Here is a 22880-nt window from a genome sequence, read left to right as displayed (position 1 = left end):
GCTGAGCATGTCTTTCTGGCCATCCAGGTTTTCCATCAGCTGTCACCCTCTTGTCAGCCTGAAATGGAAGAGCACAGGAAATTGGGTGGGGCTGAGGCATGCAGGTGCTTCCAGGTGTGCTTCTGGTAGGAGGGAATGATCTGACTTGGGACTTTTAAAATGTGTTCTGTTGTTCTTAATTCAGAGACCAACTCCAAAGATTTCCAAAGATGGTACAAGTCAGAGAAAAGTGTACTGTCACTCACTGAAGCTAGTCTCTTGGCTTTAAAGTTCATTGTTCATGAAAGAAGGTCACCAACATTAATTCCGTGTTCCCATGTCCCAAAAGAGTTACACACCTAAAAAGGCTTTAGGTAGAACGAAAAATGCAGTGCACCTTTTTCTTCATTTTGGAGAGATCTTAATTGTTGCCTTGGTCTGTAAGTGAGGAGATCAGCAAATGAGTGCTTTGGTGCATTGCTCATTCCTACCTGGGGCTCTCTCGCTCCTTGCTAACTCACAGTGTGGTCTCAGCTTCAGCATTACCTAGAGCTTGTTAGAAATGCAGACCAAGGTTCCCACCCCAGACCCAGTGAACCAGAGTCTTTATTTTAACAAGGTCCCTGGGTTATTTGTATGCACGGCAGAGCTTAAGAAACCCTGCCTTAGCTTACTTTAACACATGGGTTTTGTTTTTATTTCTGAGTGTTTGTTTTCAGAACGTTTGCCTGACTTTTCCAAAATGTATCCCCATGAAGTTAATATAGCTTTCAGCAAATATTCTTTGGGGAAAGAGCTCACCACTGCAGTAAGTAAGGTGAATGAGAGATGTATATCTTTGAAACCAAGTATAATAATCTGATTTTAAATTGCTGCTTTTCGTTATTATTTTATTGTTAGGATTACTGGCATGCTAGAAGCTGGAGGGAAATGGTTTATTTTTAAAACAATTTTTTTTAACATGCTCATTTGTTATTTAAAGATGTAATGGCTGTGTTAAATCAGTGATTTTTGTATCATGCCAACTTTCATTACAGTAGGGATATTATTTTCGACTGTTTCCATGTGTCTAAAGAATTGTATTTTTAAATTTTTGTAGCAGCAAAAGCACTAATCGTGGATGAAAGCAGAGGACATATCATATGGTTTCAGTAAATAATTGGTTAAGCTTGTTGAAAGACCATGGTTCTAGTTTCTATTTTGTTTTCTTTTGTTAGCTGTTGCTAAGAAGATGGCAAGTGTACATTTGCTCTCAATGTCCTTATTCAGGAATACTGGGTATCTTTATTTCTGGGAGAATTTGGATAAAAGAAAATGAAGTTTTAAACCATTAATTTTGAACTTCCATTCACCACCAATTGTTGTCTTTCGTTTTCAGAAACGTTGCCGCGGCCTCTGTGGAACATAAGCAAAGAGCTAGGCCTGCCTCATCCTCCCTTTTCCCAGCAGCCAGTCCTTGAGCCACCACAAGTCCATCAAAATGAGGGTCTGGCAGAGAGTGGCCCAGACTGTTCCGCCTCCCCCACGCCTTGTCACAGGTTGCACGACCACGCTTTTAATTTTGGTAGGACTCGGAACATTCAAGATGGTAGTGAGGGCACATGAAACTCACTCCAAAAGGAGATGTGGGCAGAGACTCAAGTTACTTCATTTTGTATTTACTACCTCAGAGTTCAGAAGAAACCCCAAAGTCAGCATTTGCTTTACCCTGTCTGCAATTACATCTGACCCCACTGAGGTACGCCAGGCATTTATTTGGGCTTGTTCCTGATGAAGAAGGGGAAACGGCTGACAGAAATGGGTACATCTAATAAAACCTGTGCAACACGGGCAGAGGAAAATACCGGACAAACGTGCTTGCTGATGTTTCCACGGGGATGTGGCCAGCTGTGCACTGCCTGTTAGGGAGAGTCTCATTGCTGCTTAACATGCTGGATTGTCTCAGCCTGCAGATGATTCTGAAAAAACATGACTGTTCTGGTGTGTCTTCCAGGAACAGAAATAACTTTGGAGCCCTCTGGGAAGTGTACCTGGGATTCTTTAGTGGTTTTAAGCATCTAGTTGAGACCAGGGCTTTGATATTCAAGGTCAAATCCCAGGCTTGACCAATTGTTACCACATCAAAGGGTTTTGTATTCTTGTGAATCTTTTTTTTTTTTTTTTTGGTCCCTGTCACCCAGGGATCTCATTGTAAATATATGTGCATTTATAAATAATTTTTGTATTCATCGACCATATGTGTTGGCTGCATTGTAAATATTTTTGATATGTCAAAATTATATATAATATCCAGTTAATAATATTGACAGCAGCGTCTCAGACCACAAATTTTGTATGACTTGGTTTAGTGAACCTGAAGACTTTGTTTGAAGTTTTAAAAATATGTTTGTTAAGAAGTATATGTATAGAGGCAGGGAACCTAGTGATTGCATACACACAAACACGGTCTTGGTATAATTAGCTACTTTACTCAGACCTAAAAGTTCATACGTCTAATCGTTTGCCGTCTGTTTACAAGTGCCAGGTAGTATTACCTTTCCAGCATAAAAAGACTCAAAAGACTAGCAGTCAGTCTTATCATGGTCATGTGCACATAGACAAAGGAAAATTTCTTTTGGGAATATCTTCTTTCAGCAAAGTACTTAGGTGATGAGGAAACCAAAGATTGCTTCCTGTTTTTTTGTTTTTTTTTTTTAATATCTCTTCTACCAATGCACAGTGTATCTTAAGAAGGGAAGAGTGCTTTTGGGAATAAGTTGAGTGTGCACAAATTCTTACAAAGCTTTAGAGTGTTTTCCTTGTTTTATACAAGTGATTATTTAAGCCAAAAAGTTCTCTTGAATTTTTGATTGCAAAAAGCTTTATGTGAACAAAGGACTTTATAATGGAATGGAATGAACTAAAGTTCTTTTTTTTCTTTGTGCTTTCAGATTTCCTTACCTAGGCTGTCAGATTCTGTCCTCTCAGTCTAGTGAGTACTAGTTACGTGCTGGATAACTTCCATCACTTAAATGAAAATAGCTATTTCTAAGTTATTGTGCATTTCAAGGGTTCTAAACTCATATTTTGCCAGAAAGTTGAATTGCATCTAGTTCTCAGTCCTAGTTTTTTTCTCCCATAGGCAGTAGTGTCTCTAACAGTTCTGTACCACCAAGCCATTCTGTTTCCTTTTTTGAACTGTCAGCCTCTGTTCATTTTTACTTCAAACTTCTTAAATATCACTATTTTCCCATCCTTTCAATTTGTGATTCCTCTTCTTCCTTACTAGGTTGTACTTTAATCTGTACAGGGCTGACGTAGAATCAGGAGACCTGATTGTGTTCCTAGCTCTGCCCCTTAGTGGCTGTGCAGTCAGGGGCAAGTGTCTGCTTCGCTGCCTGATTTTCTCATTTCTGAAATGAGGGCATTCTCCTAGATGCTCCAAAGCCCTTTCCAGCTGTAACGTTCTGTGAATTTGTGATCCCTCCAAGGACCAGGGAGGATTATGCTACTCTAAGACAAAGCTGCTTTCATGAAGCATTTGTTAGAGTAACAAGAGTGATGCTGCTTACTCTGACTTGAGCCAGATTCACTTCCTCCTTAGCAGGAGGGACAGTGTAAGATGTATTTGTGAGAAGAGCTCTTCTGCTTTGAAACCGGCTCAGTAAAGGAAGACTGTTGACTCGATGGAAGCCACCAGTTGCGCTCTGGGGCAGCGGGTCTGAATGCCAGTGCTGCCGCTCGCCAGAGCATGGAATCAGTTGAGAGGCGCGCTGCAGCTGATCTGTAGCTAGTTTGTGATTCCCTTACTTTTCAGATGTCTTCATTCATGCAGGTGATCCTGTAACTATCTGATACTCTCACTCAAATTCTGACAGACTTCTCTTGAGTGAAAAGGGGTAGTTAGAGCGAGGCTGCAGGTGAGTATCAGCTCTTATGGATGACAGGACTGAAAACCAGGGTGCGAACCAGTGTTCTAGAAAACTTAGAATATGGTGGTCCTCTTCCTCTTAGGACTGTCAGAGTCTGGTCTCCTGAATGGCCAGGTTCTCCCTTCCGTCAGCACCAATGACTGAGACATCTTCCCACATGCTCCTAGCTTGCCAAAGTATCTAAAGAAACTAGTCAAGAATTTGTTTAAACGTGAAGTTTAACAAAACTGGTCTTAAAAAAATAATAAATTTAATAAATTCTAATCTTAGGAGAAGGGCTTCCTGAAATTTTTTGTTAGTGCATATGTTTTTGACCAAGCAGATTTATCCGTCTACTGTAAACAGGGTTAGTGGCTCATCAGTGTTCCTTCCCTGCAGTGCGATGTCTGCCTAATGCCTCTTTTAATCAGGATTGTTGTTAAGCAAGGCAAACTAAAATGCCAGGAGAAATACTCTCTGCCCCTCATCCAGTTATCACCTTGTATCAGTAGAGATATATAAAATCTTTTAAGTTGTGCCCCTCTTACACTGATTCTTCGAGTCTTACTTGGAAGAAGAAATAGCATCTTCCTTTAACTCCGCACTGGCATGTGGTCTCTATATAAGCCATTGACTTTCTGTCATTCGGCAGCGTCTAAATTGCTCTCCCTAGTTGTGCAAGTTACTCTACGGGATACGAAGTATCAGGACCCTCTAACTCCGAGAGTTTTATGTGTATTTTTCTGAAAGGTAACTTTGCTATTTAAAAATAGTTGCCTTCACACTGCCCATTGTGGGGTTGTAAAAGCAACATTAAGATGTCTAGCAACTTAGACTCTTACCCATTTTCCTAAGAGATGGGAGATATGATAAAAGTCTTTAATACCTTGAAGTGTTGCCATGAATTAGGATTAAATTCACTGTTTTTATTCTTGAGGACAGAGGTCATGTCTGCCCCCATTCTGTGGGGCAGAAGTTAATAGGGAGGTGCAGTATACGCTTGCTAGTAATTCTCTATAAACTAATTCTCTACAATTAGGTTTGCCCAATAATTGGAATAATCTGCGTTTTGTGGGAAGGTCACAGTGGAAGCCAGATAATCATCTGTTAATAGCGTTGAAGAAATTTCTGCACTTAGATTGGAATATGGGCAAGATGACTTTCAGGTCTCTTTCAATTTTATCATTGGAAATTTCCAGAAGCAGTCTGATAGTCTTAAACCTTTTCCTTTTAAAATCCTTTATATACAGTAAGTATAGAGCACTTAAATTTTTTTCTGTTCAAGAGTTTTGGTTTTTGGTTGACAAAAGGAGACTTTTCTGTTAATGGCTAAAAACATGAAAGTCTGGGCTTACACTTCTGAAGAAATCTATAACTAGTTAGTAACAGAAATGGCATTACCATAATAAAAACTTCAAGAGCCTATATAATGTATTATGACCCTCCTTTTTACTCTCTAATTTTTATGCCTGTTTCTTCTTATCAGCAGGACTCCAGTTGGAATGGGGTTGGAATTGCGGTGTTCGGTTTTACACCCAGTATTTTACCCAAGGGTGTTGGAGCCTTTCCAATCATTTTAATATTCACAGGAATACCAGGAGGTAATGGAGCAACAGAGGTAAATTTACTGCATTTTCATGCTGTGTGTTCCATTTTTGAGTTTGCTTCATAATGCCGATTGCAGAGGTAATGTCAAGTAGTTGGGCCTTCCAAGGTTGAGCTGAGATTTTTGGCAACCTGCAAGGAATGTCTCATTCTTCTTTGACGTGTCCTCTTTCCCAGTTCAGTCTGGCAGATGTTTTTCCCTTCTACTTCTAACTTAGAACTTTTTTGTTTAGAGTGCCGTCTCAACCAACATCAGTTAGCCTTAATTTTTTTTTTCTTTTCCGGACAACTGCCTGGTTTGTTGATTAAAAATAACAAGCTCTGAATTAAGAGATATATTACAAGCTGCTTTTTACAAAACAACACCTGCAAGCCCATGAATCATCTGAAGATGTTGTGGGTAATAAGAGGTAGGGACATGAGTGTGTGTCTGTGTACACGTGTGTGCATGTGTTGGTGTGTGTACATGTGTGTGTGAAGAGTAATATTTGGACCTGCTCCCTTCAGGTTGTGTGTTGAGTGTTTCTTAGCGGTTCCAATAATCTCCACCAGTGAGTGGGGTGAGGGTGAAAAAACTTGATTTGAACCTGTTTTCAGATTAGAGTAAAGTGATCCTTTATCAACTAAACTGTCTTGAAAGAGAAATTGATCATCGGGTGGTCAAGTGCTCTTGGAGTATATCTCTTGGCTACTTAAAGTGGCCTCTTGATCCATAGAGAGACTGTTTCTACCCTCTCCTGTTCCCTCTTCCCATCAGAGGATGTCAATCTGAGTAGCCCTGATACCAGATGTACCGAAAGAGAGTTCTAAGCCAAGTTGTTTTTCAGTGTGGCCCTTTCCTAGTATCTATTTATATTTTCTCACACACGAGAATGTATATTTTATAAGGCATGTGTTTGTCTACTTGTTTGTCTACTGTAATATGTCTCCAATAAAGCTAAAATACATTATGATTTTCTGGTTTTCTGTCGCCTGATGTATGGGAGTGAAGTGGTATATTTTTAAGTTTGTGGTCCTCTGAGAGGGTCGCCAAAGAGTTGTACAAGTTATGGCCCCTCTCTTGTTTCTGCTGTGTTTGAGTCACATACTGTCTGGAGCCTGCCTTCGGAACACCCTGCAGCCCTGTGCTTCCCGAGGGCCTGCGCCGTATGCCCTTTGCCTGCCATCGTGTCCGCCATGGTGTTAGATGCCTGGCAGTATGGATGGAAAACAGTTCATTAGAAAATAAGAGTGCTTTCTAAATAGGGAAAGATTTGAAGGCATCATTTTCTAATTCAAAATTAAGAAAATACTCAAATGTCAATATTCTGATCAACTTTCTCACTCTACTATATTAGGGACTTTTTTTAAAAAAGGTTTTATTTGACAGAGCATGAGAGCATAAGCAGGGAGAGCAACAGAGAGAGAGGGAAAAGCAGACTCCCCACTGAGCAGGGAGACCGACTCAGGCCTTGATCCTAAAACCCCAGGATCATGGCCTGAGCCGAAGGTAGACTCTTAACCAACTGAGCCATCCAGGTGCCCCTGGAACTATTTCTTTTGAGACTGTCAGAAGCTCCTGTTTTATTCTGGCTGGGCCCGCAATCCCTTTCCCATTATGTACTTGACAAGGCACATTCCGCAGACATTATCTATTTGAGTCTCCTAAGATATAGATTGGGTAGATGATTTTAATCTCCATTTTTTTTGTAGTTCAGGAAACTGCTCAGTGAGATGATCACTTAACACAATGTTCAAAAGCCTTTAGGCAGTAAAGCCAGGACTTGAACCCAGATTTTCTGTCTCACATTCAGAATTTCCCCCACTGATATCTTCTAGTTCTGAACAGAGTATTGTGTCTGTGGTCTTCAGAAATGCTTGAAGAAAAAGCCCTCTGGACATTGATGACTTCCATTGTGGTGACGTTTGGACTGTATTGTATATTGGAAGCTGATTTTTATTACAGTCCTGATAAAACAGACAATCATTTTTTTTTAAGATTTTATTTATTTATTTGACAGATCACGAGTAGGCAGAGAGGCAGGCGGGGGGGGGGGGGAAGCAGGCTCCCTGCTGAGCAGAGAGCCTGATGTGGGGCTTGATCCCATGACCCTGGGATCATGACCTGAGCCAAACACAGAGGCCTTAAACCACGGAGCCACTCAGGCACCCCAGACAATCATTTTCTTCTCTTGTGGGTGGAATGAAGAAAAATGCTATGGTTTTACTCTATTTTTGATCTGGAGGGGGATACAGCCCAAGTAGCCATATCCTGCTGAATGAGGAGAGAGCTTTCTACCCACTTAGCTATTTAGACGCTTGTAACCCAGCACTGAAGCTGTCTGCTGCCGGACTAGTGGCCGTGGACCAATGCTCCCCCCCGCCCCACCCCCGCCAATGCTTTTATAAAGGACAGAATAAATTTCTAGAAAAATGAAATAAGGCAAAATACAACCGTAAAATTTTTATTTTAGATTTAATGGACATAAAATTACTGTCAAACTGCACTTAGTTTCTAAATGTTACTCTTGATTCTGTGCTTTGTCATGGGCCAGCAGCAAATAGTTTATGGATAGGCACAGATCTGCAGATCACAGTGGTAACCGTGTAATGACATGGTTATGTGTCATGATGTGGATCATCTTACTCATTTCTGGAGGTTCCTTTTATTCTTGATGGTTTGGAGAACCGGGCTTCTGCCCCTTGAGGCCATCCTGACTGGAAGCAATGATTTTAAACACCTTTTCAGCTCAGCCACCAACCCCTGCCCTGAAGCTCCTCACTTGCATGATGGAGTTTTTGGTAGCATGTGGCTTGTTTTCTAGTCCTGCTGTCTTTCTGGCCAGAGCTCTGTGACTTTTGTTACAAGGGAAACTGTCATGAGCTAGGGTAAGGGGGAGAGGAAGAGATGTGTCATCACAAGGGGAAGGGAAGAGGAAGAGCATGGGTTGTCATACTGGGAGGGACACGGTCTAATGCTGGGGGCTGATGTGGACTTGTGTAATCGCTGTAGTAAGGCTCCCTTGGGAAATTTCAGCTGCCACCTCTGCTGTTGTCTTTATTCAGCCAACCAAGAAACGGTTCTTGAAATCCCTAGGAAAGAAATTTCTCACTTTGTTTATTTGGTTCACCGGTCATCACCAAGGCTAGCTGCCAAAGCACTTTGACAAAAAGAGGCAAATAGGAAGCATTAGTACACAATTATTGCTAGGATGAAATAATGCAGCAAGAGCAGATACATTCTGCCTACTCCTTCCAGTATGTTAAGCACTTCAGCATTTGATCTTCACAACAATCCCTTTGAGGGAGATACTCTTACACCCATTGTACAGATGATGAAAACCAGCTTGCCCAAATTTATATAATTAGCAAGCAATAGAACCAGGAGCTGGAAGTAATGCTTTATTATTTTTTAAACATATTTATTTATTTGAGAGAGAGCATGAGCAGGGGGAAGGGTAGAGGGTGAAGCAAGCTCCCTGTTGAGCTGGGACCCCGATGGGAGACTAGATCCCAGGACCCCAAGGTCATGACCTGAGCCGAAGGCAGACACTTAACTAAGCCACCAAGATGCCCAAAAGTAATGCTTTATGATTTCCAAGCACAAGTTTTTTTCCTTATGCCACATGTGAACTTTTATCACCTTTGTCCCTTAGTCTTTGTTACAGCCTGAAATGGGTGTCCCCTAAACTCAGATACTGCAGCCCTAATCTCCAGGACCTCAGAATGTGACTGGATAATGTCTTAGGGAGGTAACCCAGCACTGATCTGGGTTACTGAGATCTCCAGGGTGGACCCTAATTCAATTATGACTGGTGTCCTTATAAGAAGAAATTTAATCAGCAGACGCGCATTTTCACAGAGGAAAGCCCATGTGAGGACACAGCAAGAAGGCAGCCCTCTGCAGGCCAACAGGGGAGAGTTCCGAAGTAATCAAGCCTGCTGGCATACTGCTTGTGGACTTCAAGCCTCTAGAACTGTGCAAAGAGCTGTTGTGTAAGCCACCCCATCTGTGGTATCTTGTTATGACAGCCAGAACAGACGAACACAGACTTCCAGTAACCGAGCCAGGTTGGCAGAATTTTCTTAGAACACAGGCTACGTGATTTGCCTACAGCCACGTACTCCAAAGCCCGTGTTCTGTACACTGAGCCACGTTGTCTTCCCCCCCAGTTGGTGCTTTCTAGCCTAAGCCCTGTAGAGAAACTGGAGATGAAACTGATGAACCCTGGCCGGCAGGCTTGTAGTTCCGACGCGCGGCACACACGACGCGAGTTTCACGACGACGGCAGCCCTGAGCCATGCTTGCCAGAGCGCCAGAAGCCACGCATGTTTACAGCGTACCCTCAAGTTCAGTGCATCTGGGAACAAAGAAGCAGGCTGTTTGGAGCATTCAAAAGTAAGTGCCTTTAAGCTCCTATTTTATTCTTTTCTCCCAAGAAGAAACCAGGTTTTTACATCTGTAAGTAGAATCCTGTGTGTGGAATGACTGGTCGCTCTGGAGTTATATGCCGGATCAAGTAGTTTAATTTTGTGTACCTTTTAAACGCTCCATCAAAGCCAACGCGAATTCCTCTGTCTCAAAAACAATAGGCATGTGGTTAAGGTCGGCCGTGATGGAGGCTAGCTTGAATTATTTATACTTCTGGGCGAGCTCCAAAGACAAGTGCGTGAGTATGTGCTCTATGCCAGAAACCGTGCAGAGAAGAAACACTGTTGTCAAACAGTAAATTCCTACTGCTTCCAGGGCCCTGTTCTTTATACCTATAACCTGGGGGTGGCTCGGGGACCACAACTGATACGCTTTCACTGAAAGGAACTTTTAAGGTTCAGATTCAAGTGTGCGGTGCTGAGAATTTTGGAGAAGCACAAAATTGCAATAAATAGCAGATATGGAGAAAAAGTGATGCATCATGTTGGCGGGAGTTTTGCCTCCTGAGCCCACTCCACCTCAAGCACCGGCATTTTCTCACACCTTTTGTAGACCTTACTTGCCTATCTCACCTGTCAAAGGTGTACCATTTCCTAAAGGTCCCTTGAGCTCGAAAGACTAATACCCAGTGAAGTAAGAAGTTTGCAGAGTACCTCCTGATCTACCCCACGGAAAGTCTCAGTGCTCCTTCCTTTGGGCAGCCGCCATTCAGAAAAGCCCTGAGAGCTGGCCGGGTACGTTACTTTCTTCACTCGGGGCAAGGGGTTTTATAAAGAGAAGTTCCAGGGGCGCCTGGGTGGCTCAGTGGGTTAAAGCCTCTGCCTTCAGGCTCAGGTCATGATTCCAGGGTCCTGGGATCAAGCCCCGCATCAGGCTCTCTGTTCAGCGAGAGTCTGCTTCCTCCTCTCTCTCTCTGCCTGCCTCTCTGCCTACTTGTGATCTTTGTCTGTCAAATAAATAAATAAAATCTTAAAAAAAATAAGAGAGAAATCCAGTTGAGAGATGACTGGTTCCTTTTGACCTGAAGTCCTTTTCTTGTGTCTTAAGTTCTAGAGGATGCAAGACTTGTTAGCGAAATGTGGCTGATGGTGGTGGGAGACTTTCAGAATGGCATCGAATTTCTTCTGTAGCTCTTGAAGGCAGGGTGTGGCCTTTAGAATACCTTTGGTTTAGAAAACAAACCTGTCTGTTTTCTTTCTGTCCCTACTAAAACCTCCAGTCTTGAATGTTTCCTTCCTCACTGCCCATCTTACTCTTCCCCGGCTTCCCAGTTAGAGTCTGGGCGGAAAAAGGAAGAAACTCAAGTCCCAAATCTGCCACTGGGGTGAAGTCCCCCCTTTTAGCTAGGCGGGGGCTGCAGTTTTTGGCAGGGATAGTTGGCCAATGCATCAGGATTCTCTGTGGTTAGCCAAAATTTAATTTGGGTCTCCCTGGGCCCTGTCTTACCATATGGTTTTAAAAGTCAGTGGTTCCGAGTACTGGCTTTAATACAGAACAGAGCTGGACTACGACCCTCCAGTCCTTACTCTTACCAGTTGTGGGAGCTTAAGCAGCTTCCTTAGGTCCTTTGGGCCGCATTCTCCTTATCTGTAAAGTGGAAATAATCATACCTGATATGGTTGTTGAGAAGATTAGATGAGCTAATACATATAAAATACTAAGCACAGTGCCCAGCACAGTGCCCAATAAATTTTGGCTGCTGTTAGTTATCGTTATGGGGACTCTGGATGGAAAGCTCCTTCTTCTTTTTCCCTTTCTTTCTTTACTCTTCCCTTCCTTTCCCTATCTAGGACAGCTCAAGACGGGGAATGTCAACAGTTTCCCCAAAGAGTCTTTTTAGGTGTAGTGCTGGAGAACTGGATTGCTAGCTGGATTTTATTTAAAAACAAGACATAGTTTCCTAAACGATGATAAAGTGAAAAGTGCCTTCAGGTAGGAGTCAGTGGGACTGGGATTCTGACCGGCTCTGCCACTCACTTCACATGATCTTGGGAAGTCACTTGACTGCTGGGTCTCAATGTCTTCTGCCAAAAGAGAATTTGGACTGTTATCAGGGGCTCTCAGCAGCCCCTTCCAGCTCTGAATTTCACTGTGGTTTTTCCGGGGGCATAGACCCACCCTCACCACTATCCCTGTTGTGTGTGTTTCTTGCACTTGTTTAGCGGTTCTGAACTCTCCTGAGAGGGAACTCACTTTATCAGAAGAAGAATTATAAACACGTGCATGGGACTTTAGAGGGGACGAAGAACCTGTCTGGTTTAAATGAAAGGAAGGAAGTGGGAGACAAAGGAGAATTTTTTGTTGTTCACTCGAGAAGTTCTGAGCCTCGCAGGAAGTATATTGTGTGAGCTGACCTCCAGTGAGCATTATTTCTCCATGGGGGTCTTCATTGGTCTACAAATTGCACCCTGTAACATAGTTCTCATGATTGTGTAAGAATTCTTGTAACAATCTGTGGCAAACTGGATTGCTTTTTAGACTATTCTCTTCAGGGGCACCTGGGTGGCTCAGTGGGTTAAAGCCTCTGCCTTCAGCTCAGGTCATGATCTCAGGGTCCTGGGATCGAGTCCCGCATCGGGCTCTCTGCTCAGCAGGGAGCCTGCTTCCTCCTCTCCCTCTCTGCCTGCCTCTCTGCCTCCTTGTGGTCTCTGTCTGTCAAATAAATAAATAAAATCTTAAAAAAAAAAAAAAAAAGAATATTCTCTTCAGTACTTAATATGTTGGCTTCATGCCATGGCAGATGATGGCACTGAAAGAGCTGAGAGCAGAACACTTGGTCCAAATTTTGGCTACTTGGCTTACAGGAAAATTACTCAACTTCTTTTGGCCTCTGCAAGACAGCAATGATTATACTCACCTCAAGGTCTCACGTCAAGACTGCTGTGAGCACCAAGTGGAATTGTTTCTACTGCGGAGAAGCAAACCCTTCAGCTTCAGTAAATCTGACTTCTTTGGGAGTATGGCTAAAGGAAACAGCAATCTCACTTCCTCTGGTCCCTTTGGCTGGTCAGTGGGCTGCCAGCTACCCATGAGGCACAGCAGTAGCTTTTTAATAGATTCAAACACCTTTCTGGTTCCCTCCAAGTCTCCTCAGGGTTTACTCTCAAGGGTGCCCCTTGTTTGAATTGTCGCTGGTCTGAAGAGGGACCAGCAGCTGCTTGCAGGCAAAGACATATTGTCACCTCTGAGGGTACTCCTTGGATACTGTGCACAGCGGCTGTCCCCAACAGTGTGGACTAGGATGCTCTGATGGACAACAAGAGCTTAAATACGTTATGTATCTTAGTTTCCAGTGATACCGAAGAGTTCAATAAACACAGTTGGCAGGACGCTAACTTGTTGGTCTGGCAAAGGATTGAGCAGAAAAACCTAAAGTAGGATGATTTAAAAAAAAAAAAAAAGTCCTTGCTCAGTTTGGGAGCTTGGCTTACTTTTCTTGATCCTCTGCTACCATCTGGCTTGGATTTTCTTCAGGCAAAAATAACTCCATGCTGATTTTGAACTATTGGCTTATTGCTGATGTCTTTATAGACTCATCTAGCTACTGCTGAAAAAAATGGCTCGTAATAAATGTGTGTTCCTCCTTGGGGTAGGGCAGGCAATTCCAGAAATATGAGAATCAACAAACTCTCCCCAAAAGGAGGACTCATCCACTGAAAGTCCCTTCTGCCAAACTAGCCGGAGAGTCTGAAGTGTGGGATAGGAGATCAAATGGCCGGGGGGTCTGGGCTGCAGGGCAGACTGGAGGGTTTTCTTGCATGTTTGCTGTTTGGATCCAGATTTTAGAAGCTGTGAGAAACAGTGGCAGTTCCCGCTGGTCCCTGGCCATGGAGCAGAGCCTGTCTCAGTGCAAAGCTGAGACATTTCAGCTCTCGACTGTCTCAGCGGTGAAGGATGCGGAGCTGGTGAAGGGACTGATGGGGTCCTTTTAGGGGTCCTCTGCCATTTTCCTGCCTGAGCATCTATCTCTTCCTCCTTTTTTCCCTGCTGAGGCAGACTGGAAAGCGCACCTACCCATTCATTTGAACTAGGACTGGCCTCCAGGTGGCGCTTCAACACAGCGAACGACAGTGGCTGGCGTCACCTCTGGCCACTGTTTCTTGGCATCCCGTTATATAAAGGGATTCATGGAAATCGGGCCTCTCCAGCTACACAATGGAGGGAAGAACTAGCCTTTGTCACTGTTCAAGCTGGGACCCTGGAGAGGTCAGGGAACAGGGTGAGGTGGGGATGGGGTGACAAAGCCTTCTAGCCCCAAGCAAAATAACATCCATAGGTTTAGGTTCCTGCCAGGACAGGGTCCAGAGCAGCTTGGCCTGGGTAGCAAGGTTTGGGCTTGGCCTTTTGGGATAATGAAGCCAGAGCTTCAGGCTTTGTCCTTATCCATCCAGGAGGCTCTGCCCGGGAGGCTATGCACAGGCTCACAGCCCCAGGCCAAGCACTTAGCTTGGTCAGCTGCCTGCCTGCCCAAGGTCTGCAAACATGGCAGACAGCATCTGGGTTGAAATCCTCTCCCTCTCCCTCCCCACGAACCTCATTCTCACCCTCTCCTGTTTACAAAGCGCTTTCCCCTGTGTGATCTCATTTTTTGGCTCACAAATTCCCTGGGGGGAGGGGCAGGTGGGCCCCTCCCTTGCTCTCAGGAGCCCTGGGAAGGTGCAGTGCACAGTGCAACAGAAAGATCCCCTTCCTGGTCTGTCTCTACCCGCAAATCCTGAGTTCCTTAGGGGCAGCTGCTGAGTTCCACTTAGTGGTTTCAGAGCCTAGGGCTGGGTGCTTGGCACGGTAGAAATGCTCAAAATGGTTTGCTGAATGAATGTATATTTACGGGGGAAAAAAAACCTAATCAAGGGACAGTAGGTGGTAGAGTGCAGTCTAAAAGTTATGGCTTCCGGCTTCTCAGAGCAGTGACATTGCTGCTCTGGGTACCAGTTACATCATGTGTTTTTCCAGGCAGAAATAGAGTTTGCAAGAACATAAAGGGACCCATGCAGATCTTCTCCATGTGTGACATTCCAGAACATGAAGACTTAACTTCAGGTCAGGCCCTGGAGCACCAATTTGCTGTCAGGGGGACACTAGGAGATGTGGGTGGGTCTGGGGCGTGGCTATCCTTTCGGAAGCCTGCCTTCAAAGTGTGAGGGATGGGGATGCTAGGCACTCTGTGCTCCCATCTATCGAAACCTTTCTGTCTCTAGCTTTAGGAAGTCTGGGGGTAAAAAGCTCATCCAGTGATCCATCCCACCCACTCTGATCCATGAATTAGCACTCTGTTGATTTAAATGTACATTTTCCAGATAGTTTAGGATTCTGCAAGGAGACCATACAAGTTTAAAGATTTTATTTATTTATTTGAGAGAGAATGAGTAAGAGAGAGCATGAGAGAGGAGAAGGTCAGAGGGAGAAGCAGACTCCCCAAAGAGCTGGGAGCCCGATGCGGGACTTGATCCTGGAAGTCCGGGATCATGACCTGAGCCGAAGGCAGTCGCCCAACCAGCTGAGCCACCCAGGAGCCCGGAGACCATACAAGTTTAAATCCCAGCTCCACCAGTTCTTAGCTGCCGCCTTGGGCAAGACCTTTAACCTCCTCACACCTCGATTTCTCATCTTTTAAACGACGACCATAGAGTATTTATTTCATAGTGATATTTTAGGGACTTAGGGGATAACTATATAACACTTAAAACAGTCCCTGGCAATAAGTCAAGGCTAAGAAGTATTCCACACATCTCTCTTTATAGTATCCAGGATTTGAGGACTGGCTTGTGTTAACCATGTGGGGGCTCTTCATGATTTTGTAGCATTCCCTGGACTATCCTGCACTGTAGCTTCCAGGCCCTCAGTTTTCTGCCACAGTTGTAGCTCTTTTGAGGTCTAAAAATGAGAGGAAGCAACGTGAAATGCATTTTTCTGCTGATCAGAGCAGTGGCATTATCTTTGCTTAATATATAGCCTCTCCTGGTGCATCCAGTCCAAGTTCAAGGGCTTTCTTTTCTATAGCAGTGCTTGCCACATAACACGTAGTAGGTGTTTAATAAACATTCATGGCAGGAAGGGAGGAAGGAAGAAGAGATGATAACATTAGTACAGAGTACTTTATACAGACAAGGTCCCTGTGGAATTCACACTTGTCCCCTAAGACCTACTGACTAAGCATGAAAATCACCAAGGAAATGTGATCAGCTTGGAAGAGAAGGAGGGGGAGGGGGAGAGAGAAGAAACTGGAGCAGCCTGTTATCAGACCAAAGATATCAGTCCTTCTACTGTACATGGTTCCATTGCTGATGGTTGCATCAGCTCAGGCCAAGGTGAAAACCTTGCTGCTGCTCTGAGACATTGAAGGCGTCTCCAATTGCTGCCTGCCCCAGAGAGTTGTTTTTCTAGGGGTAGTTGGTCATTCGTTTTGTAGCCTCTCAAGTGCTCTTCTTTCTGTCTAGAGACCAGCCAGCTCACCAGACACTTCTGTGGGGTCTGGCATGAGAGAAAGATGGGAGGTGGACAACGCTTGTGAAAGCCCGTCTGACCTTAGCAGAGTCTTATTCCAGTTCTCATGTCAGATTAGACCCCTAATCGATACTCGCCCACAGCCCGGATCCTCTAGCCTAGACAGCTTGGAGTAGAAGGCGTGTAACTGGAGACCACTGTAGTTTGAGGTTTCCTAAGGGAGTTGAAATTGAAACTTGACAGAGTTTTTCTAGTAAGCACATTCGCTTTTTAATCAATTAGGTCACTGATGTAAGTAGGACTGTCTCAACTGGCGTGCCAGCTCTGATTGATGGGGAATATGTGCCTGGGGAGTGGTGTCGGAGGAGGACTCTGAATCTATACCCCACATCTGGGACTCAGGAGCAAGGCTGTGATCAGTCAGCAACGGCTGTCAAAGATTTAGAAAAGGGAGTAGCCCCAGGAGACTTACTTGCTTGAGTTGCTAAGGAGAAGCACAGGCTGTTTATTTGGAAGTTGGTAAAACAAAGATGGTGGAATGGTCAACTGTGTTCATTTAAGTCAATCAGGACAGGCCTTGAGCTGTTCAGCTTTTAGGGGAAATGTGGTACCAGCTCGGGAAGGAAGGCAAAGAAGGGATAAGGGGGGTGGATGGATCAGTGTTCTGGCTTCCACACCCCTGTAGAACCCTGATGGTCTTCAGGAACAGTCAGATGGAGAGAGAGCAGGCATGACAACATTAGATGGTTGTTCTCAGTTGGAGTTTGAGACCTGAGCAGATTCTAGAATAGAGAGTCAAGCCGTTGACAAACAGATGGAAAAGCATAGAGAATGTTTCCCAAACTGAGTACCATGAATCACTTAGTATCCATGAAATGTTATGGGTATTTTGCCATGATAAATACACAGGGGTAGGGGCTCCTGGGTGGTGCAGTTGGTTAAGCCTCCGACTCTTGGTTTCAGCTCAGGTCATAGTCTCAGGGTCCTGAGATCAAGCCCTGCATTGGGCTCCATGCTCAGTGCTCCATGTGGAGTCTGCTTAAGACTTTCTCCCTTTCCCCCTGCCTGCCTGTGCTCATGCTCTCTCTCTCCCAAAATAAATTAAAAAAAAACTATAGACAGAGGTAGAGTTCCACGGTATACATGTTTGGGAAATCCTCTATCAAAAAAATTCAAGAGGGGCGCCTGGGTGGCTCAGTGGGTTAAAGCCTCCACCTTCGGCTCAGCTCATGATCCCAGGGTGCTGGGATCCAGCCCTGTGTTGGGCTCTCTGCTTAGCAAGGAGCCTGCTTCCTCCTTTCTCTCTCTGCCTGCCTCTCTGCCTACTTGTGATCTCTGTCTGTCAAATAAATAAATAAAATCTTAAAAAAAAAAAATTCAAGAGAGTTAATGAGCCCAAGGTGGCTCTTGGCCAGAGGGGGTTATGGAAGAGAAATGTAAATATGAAAGCAAAAATGTGGGTTGGTTTAGGCTCTGAAAGGCCTTGAGTGACAGTCCGAGTAGTTAGGTTTGGGTGCACAGATGTGGAGGGCTGTGTGCTAGAGACATAACGCAATCAGAAATAACTGTTGATACCATGAAGAAAAGCTTGGAGAGGAGAGAGACTGGAGGTCAGGAGATTAGCTAGGAAACTGTTATATGGTCCAAACAAGAGGTATTAACAGCCTGCATTAGGGAGGTAGCAATGGGAACAGAAGAGAAGGGCCAAGGTCAAGAGCTATCTCACTAGGAGTATTGGCAAGACCAGGCTGACATCAGGAGCCCTCAGGTTCATGAGGGGTTGTGCTGTAAGCACCGGCCAGCTCTTTCCCACAACCCAAGAGCAAAATCCACAGAGTGGGAGGTAGAATGCTGATATGGAGTATCTGATTAGACAGGAAGTATAACTGAGAATGATTAACCAGTAGAGGAGTACCAAGAACACTAGCATGACGTCTGGAGCTCTCTCAGGCTACGGCCATTGCCCTGGACCGCCAGGCTCTCGGCCATGCCCAGCCCCTTTCTTCTCCACGAGTCTTCTAAGTACAAGCGTGTGAATGTTGGAGGGGGCCTCGGAGGTCATCTAGTCAGTGGCTTTCAAATCTGACTGAACATCAGGATCCTTCAAAGAGCGCATTAAAATGCAGAATTTCACTCTCTGTTTCCAGAGCCTGGGGATCTGCATTTTATGATGTCCTGAAGTGGTTCTAAGGGTTAGTCAAATTTAGGAATTATTTTGTCCCATCACTTCATTTTAACGGTGAGAAAACTGAGGCCCAGATTGGAGCAAGGGCTTGCCTCAGAGCCTCTAAAGAGGGCAGGAGTTAGTGGCAGGGCCGGGACAAGTATCCCCAGCTAGAGCTCCTCTAATCCATCATGAACTAATACTTGGTTCCGTTGCTTGGCTTTAGGCTGAGGGTTACACAGCAATGAAAAAGTTCAGAAAGTTCTCCTGTCCCACCCCGTGCCCTGTGAGCACCCCCCCCCCCCACCCGCCCAGGAGACATGTTGCTTAAGTCTGGAATATACACACAGGTGCACCCAGGGCAAGGATTATACCAATAATAACGGCTAACATGTACTGTGTGCTGGGCATTGCTCTAAGCACTTTACATGGAGAACTCTTTTAAACCTTTCAACAACCTGTGAGGTGAATATTCTCCCCATTTTACAGAAGAGGAAATGGAGGCACAGGGAAGCTACAGGGGCAAGGAGCTGCTTTCACCATGTCATGTTCAGGTGCTTGTTTTCCTCTCCTTGGGGTGCTCTGAGCCCCTGCTTCCTTTATTCAGCACATACAGAGCTGGCCTCTTCCACTCCACACTGCCTCCTTCTCCAGCCCAGGGTGCCCTTCAGAACTGAGCCAGGGGAAGGCGGGGGAGGGTTGGCTGCAGTATCTCTCTGGTGCCAAGCTCCACTGTGGACCTCCCTTTACTGAGGGGCCGCAGCATGTGCTGGTGACCCGGAGCCAGGCAGGCAGGGGGGAGAGGCTGCTTCTCCCGCCAGCCCTCTGTTGCTGTGCGGCATTTTCAGGGAATTCATTCTTTGCTGGGAGTGGGTGGGTTAGGGCGCAGTCTAGGGGGTGCAGAGATGTGTGGTATCTTAAACATACTTTGTTGCCGCTGAGCTGCCTGTTATATCACTATTGAAACTTTGTCTAATTTTGTTACTCAAGGCCGTGTGTTAGGACTCACAGTTCTTTTTCAGCAGAGTGAACAAATCTGATCTCTCCTAGAGGTCTTGGCCAGAAGTTCTCTGAGCTGTGTTTTTATTTTCTCAGTGGCTGCTAGGAAGCTCCGGGTTCTATTTGTTGCTTAAGTGAACACTCCGTCTGATTTCTGAGTTTGTGATAAAATTATCTTCCTCCCTTCAGTTTTTCCTCCCGTTTTAATGGTTATTGATCTCTGAATTAATTTTAATTTGCCATGTTTCTAACTATAATAGATGAGAGTGCCAGTTTCACCATCTTCTGCTAATTGACATTTTTAATAGGTTATTTTTGGTTGCTATTTAAATTCTTATGTCTTTGTTGAGCATTTTTCCAGTTAAGTCATTTTCTCCTATAAACTTTTTTCTCCTATATTTTCTCCTATAAACTTCTATAAACTACTGTCCTTATTAATCTAGGTGATATGATTCATTTCTTGATCTATATGAATTTTTAAGTATTAAAATTATTTACCCTTGGGTTGTAGAAATTTTTTTTAATTGCCTGTTAGTGTAGGCTTTTATTTTATTTTTAAAAGATTTTATTTATTTATTTGACAGAGAGTGAGAGACCACAGGCAGGGGGAGTGACAGAGGGAGAGCGAGAAGCAGGCTCCCCACTGAGGAGGGAGTCCGATGTAGGGCTTGATCCCAAAACCCTGGGATTATGACCTGAGCAAAAGGCAGACGCTTAACTGACTGAGCCACCCAGGTACCCTGTGCTTTTATTTTAAGCTGCCTCAAATAGCAGGGCAGAAAATGAGTGATTGAATTAAATTTCTTATTTATGTACTCAACGAGTATTTATGGAGCAGTCTTTCTGACCATCCCCTTTATCTGCAGTTTGGTTCCTTTTTTCTTTTCTTTTTTTTTTCATTAGCAGTGAATTTTAATTACAACTAATAGTTCAGATGAAGGACAGACTAGAATAGTGTTTAAAACCAACTTCTGAAAAAAAGAAATCACAATTATACGAGGTAAATAAAACAAGCAAGCAAAAGTCCAAAAAAAGTGCAGCTTGGATTACCACACTTGGATGATGCAATTTGATCTCTATGGTAAGAACAATAGCTGGCATCTAACGAGTGCTTATTATGTGCTAGACACTGTTCTTTACATGTATTAACTTATTCCACAACAGTCTTCCAGGGAAGTTACTATTATCATCCCCATTTTAACGGAGAGGAAAACTGAGGCCCAGATTAGTGGCTAACGAACTTGCTGTGCTGACATAGCAACTGCACGGTTGAGCCGGGATGCAGACTCCAAGCCTGTACACCAGCGGTTCTTAACAAGGTGTGATTTTTTACCCCCAGGGGACATAGGAAATGTCTGGAGGCATTTTTGGTTGTTACCACTGGGGAGTTGCTTCTGTTATGTAGTGAGTCAAGGCCAGGGACACTGCTAAACATCCTACAGCACAAAGGACAGCCCTTCTCCCTGCCCAACAAAGGATGATCTGGCCAAATGTTCATCGTGCTGAGACATACCCCAGTGGTTGGTAGACCAACCATTACCGATGGATCATCTCCTTAGGCTTCCCCAAAGCTCTTTACCCTGGTTCTCTGTCCTTGATCTGCCCGGATAACTGAAAATGGGATGGGCTGGGTGACCGTAGCCACAGTGGCACAGTCCGCTCGAGGGAGTGTAGGCATTCCAGGCGCACACTCTGGTGCTTGGGTTCCCCAAAGTGTATAAATCTCATGGGGACAGATTTCTGAAGGCAGGAAGTAAAACCCAGGAAGCCTTCCTGTCCACTGTTATTGCAGGTCCAGTGACGGGCAGGGGCTGTAGGAGCTGCTGCCTTGTTAGGGAGCAGTGCCCCATCCCATGACAAGGACCAGCCAGAAAGCCCCAGGTTACTGAAGCCCCAGACGGGGCGCTCTCTGTGCCCCTGCACACCTGCTCCTCCCTCCCTCTGGCCTGTGGCTTCCTTTCTCCCAGGTTCCCAGACACTAACTCTGCATCCACCTGGTCCAGATGTCTGTGAGCAGGTCCTTCTTATCCCCCATCTTATCTAGATACTGATGCTCCGTAGGGCGGGATGAGTCCCGTTTCCATTGTAGCCTCGCACCTGACCCCATTGCAGGCCTCTCATACAGAAATCTCAGTTGCAGCCTTCTAGAGCATGCCGCTGGAAGAAAGCTCCTTTCTGGCAGCGAGGGCATCTCCTTTGGAAGGCCGCGCTCTTGTGGAAAGAACACCGCCCAAGGAATTGGCAGGCCTAGGCTGGTGGTTTCTGTACTCAGGAGCCCTGCGTGGGGCTCACTGCAGGCCTGAGTTACATTCGTCTCCTCTGTGGTGCCTGGCACGGGGCTCTGCATGGGGCTGCTCGTCGGTAGTTATTTGTTGGATGGAATAGAGGCATCCCTGCTCTGCTCTGGTCTCCTGTCTGGACAGATCGAAACCACCTCCGCAGATGGACTCAGGTGGTGGCTGCGGCCTGCTCCAGGGAAAGGGAAGCAGATACAGGTCGATCGTGCGGGGTACACAGCTGATGGGTTTGCCGGTGTCCTCCTGCCTGCAGAGCTGGTGCCTGGACACAGCAGTGAGTCCTGTCTCCTGTCTGTGGGCTTGACTCAGCCTACCCCATTCCACCTCCCCAGGCTAGAGGATCTCTGGGGCAAGGGGCTGTTAGTGAATTACACTCAGACTTCTCAGGGGCCTGCTCTGTGCCAAATACTGTGCTGAGTGTGGCAGACACAGCAATTAATGAGAAAGTCATGGTCCCTGACTAGCAGGAAGAGAGATTTTGCACTAGCAGCTACGAGTGGGATGTGTAGTGGAGGAAGTCCGGGAGATTGTTACAGTTTGTTGCTGATACATAGAAATACTAGATATTCAGTGGATACAGTTTTTATCTTAGAAGCCGCCCTTGTGTCCCCTTCCTCCAGGCGGATGCCGCCCACAGGCAAAGGTGGGAGTTATGGGCATTGACTGATTTCATGGAGACTCCAAGTACATCCACCCCAAAATGTCCAGCCCCAGGGCGTATTATGAGACAGTTACAAAACTCTAGGAATTAAGAAAAGATCTAGTTTCCAACCTTGCCTCTTAGTCTTCTGGGCTGTTCATGTTTCTGAGATCATCTTCCCAGTCTGTAAGATGGGAATAATAATAACCATCCCTAGCGTGGTTGACTCCATTTACTTACTCAGCAAGCACCTCCTAGAACTCACAGTTGGGTTACTAAACAGAGTTAGCCTTGGGACAGTCCTCCTCTTGGATCAGACCAGGAAGCCCCACACCCAGAGCAACGTTAGGCCACAGGCAAGGCCAAGTCCTAAGAAGCGATGATTAAATGTCCACATTGGTTGGTTGATGGAGGAGCAAGGTCAGAGCTTGTCCTCTCTCCAGTGGGCTAG

The 22880-nt window shown here is 45.1% G+C and overlaps 1 protein-coding gene across 6 annotated transcripts in view; it reads left to right on the top strand.

The window, feature by feature from the left end:
• Positions 1–6424, top strand: part of LRIG2 (leucine rich repeats and immunoglobulin like domains 2) — a 71387-nt gene extending 64963 nt beyond the window's left edge. For 5 of the 6 annotated variants that reach the window (XM_046001171.1, XM_046001168.1, XM_046001162.1 and 2 more), the window contains exon 18: positions 1358–6424. In XM_046001171.1, the coding sequence (XP_045857127.1) occupies positions 1358–1584 (227 nt within the window). In that variant the 3' untranslated portion in view covers positions 1585–6424. The remainder of the gene's footprint in view (positions 1–1357) is intronic. The other variant, XR_006817814.1, reaches the window with a different exon arrangement.
• Positions 6425–22880: the final 16456 nt, after the last annotated feature.

Source organism: Meles meles, chromosome 1 (genome assembly GCF_922984935.1).
Source record: "Meles meles chromosome 1, mMelMel3.1 paternal haplotype, whole genome shotgun sequence".
Lineage (NCBI taxonomy): Eukaryota > Metazoa > Chordata > Mammalia > Carnivora > Mustelidae > Meles > Meles meles.
This window is presented reverse-complemented; position numbering and strand designations above follow the sequence as displayed.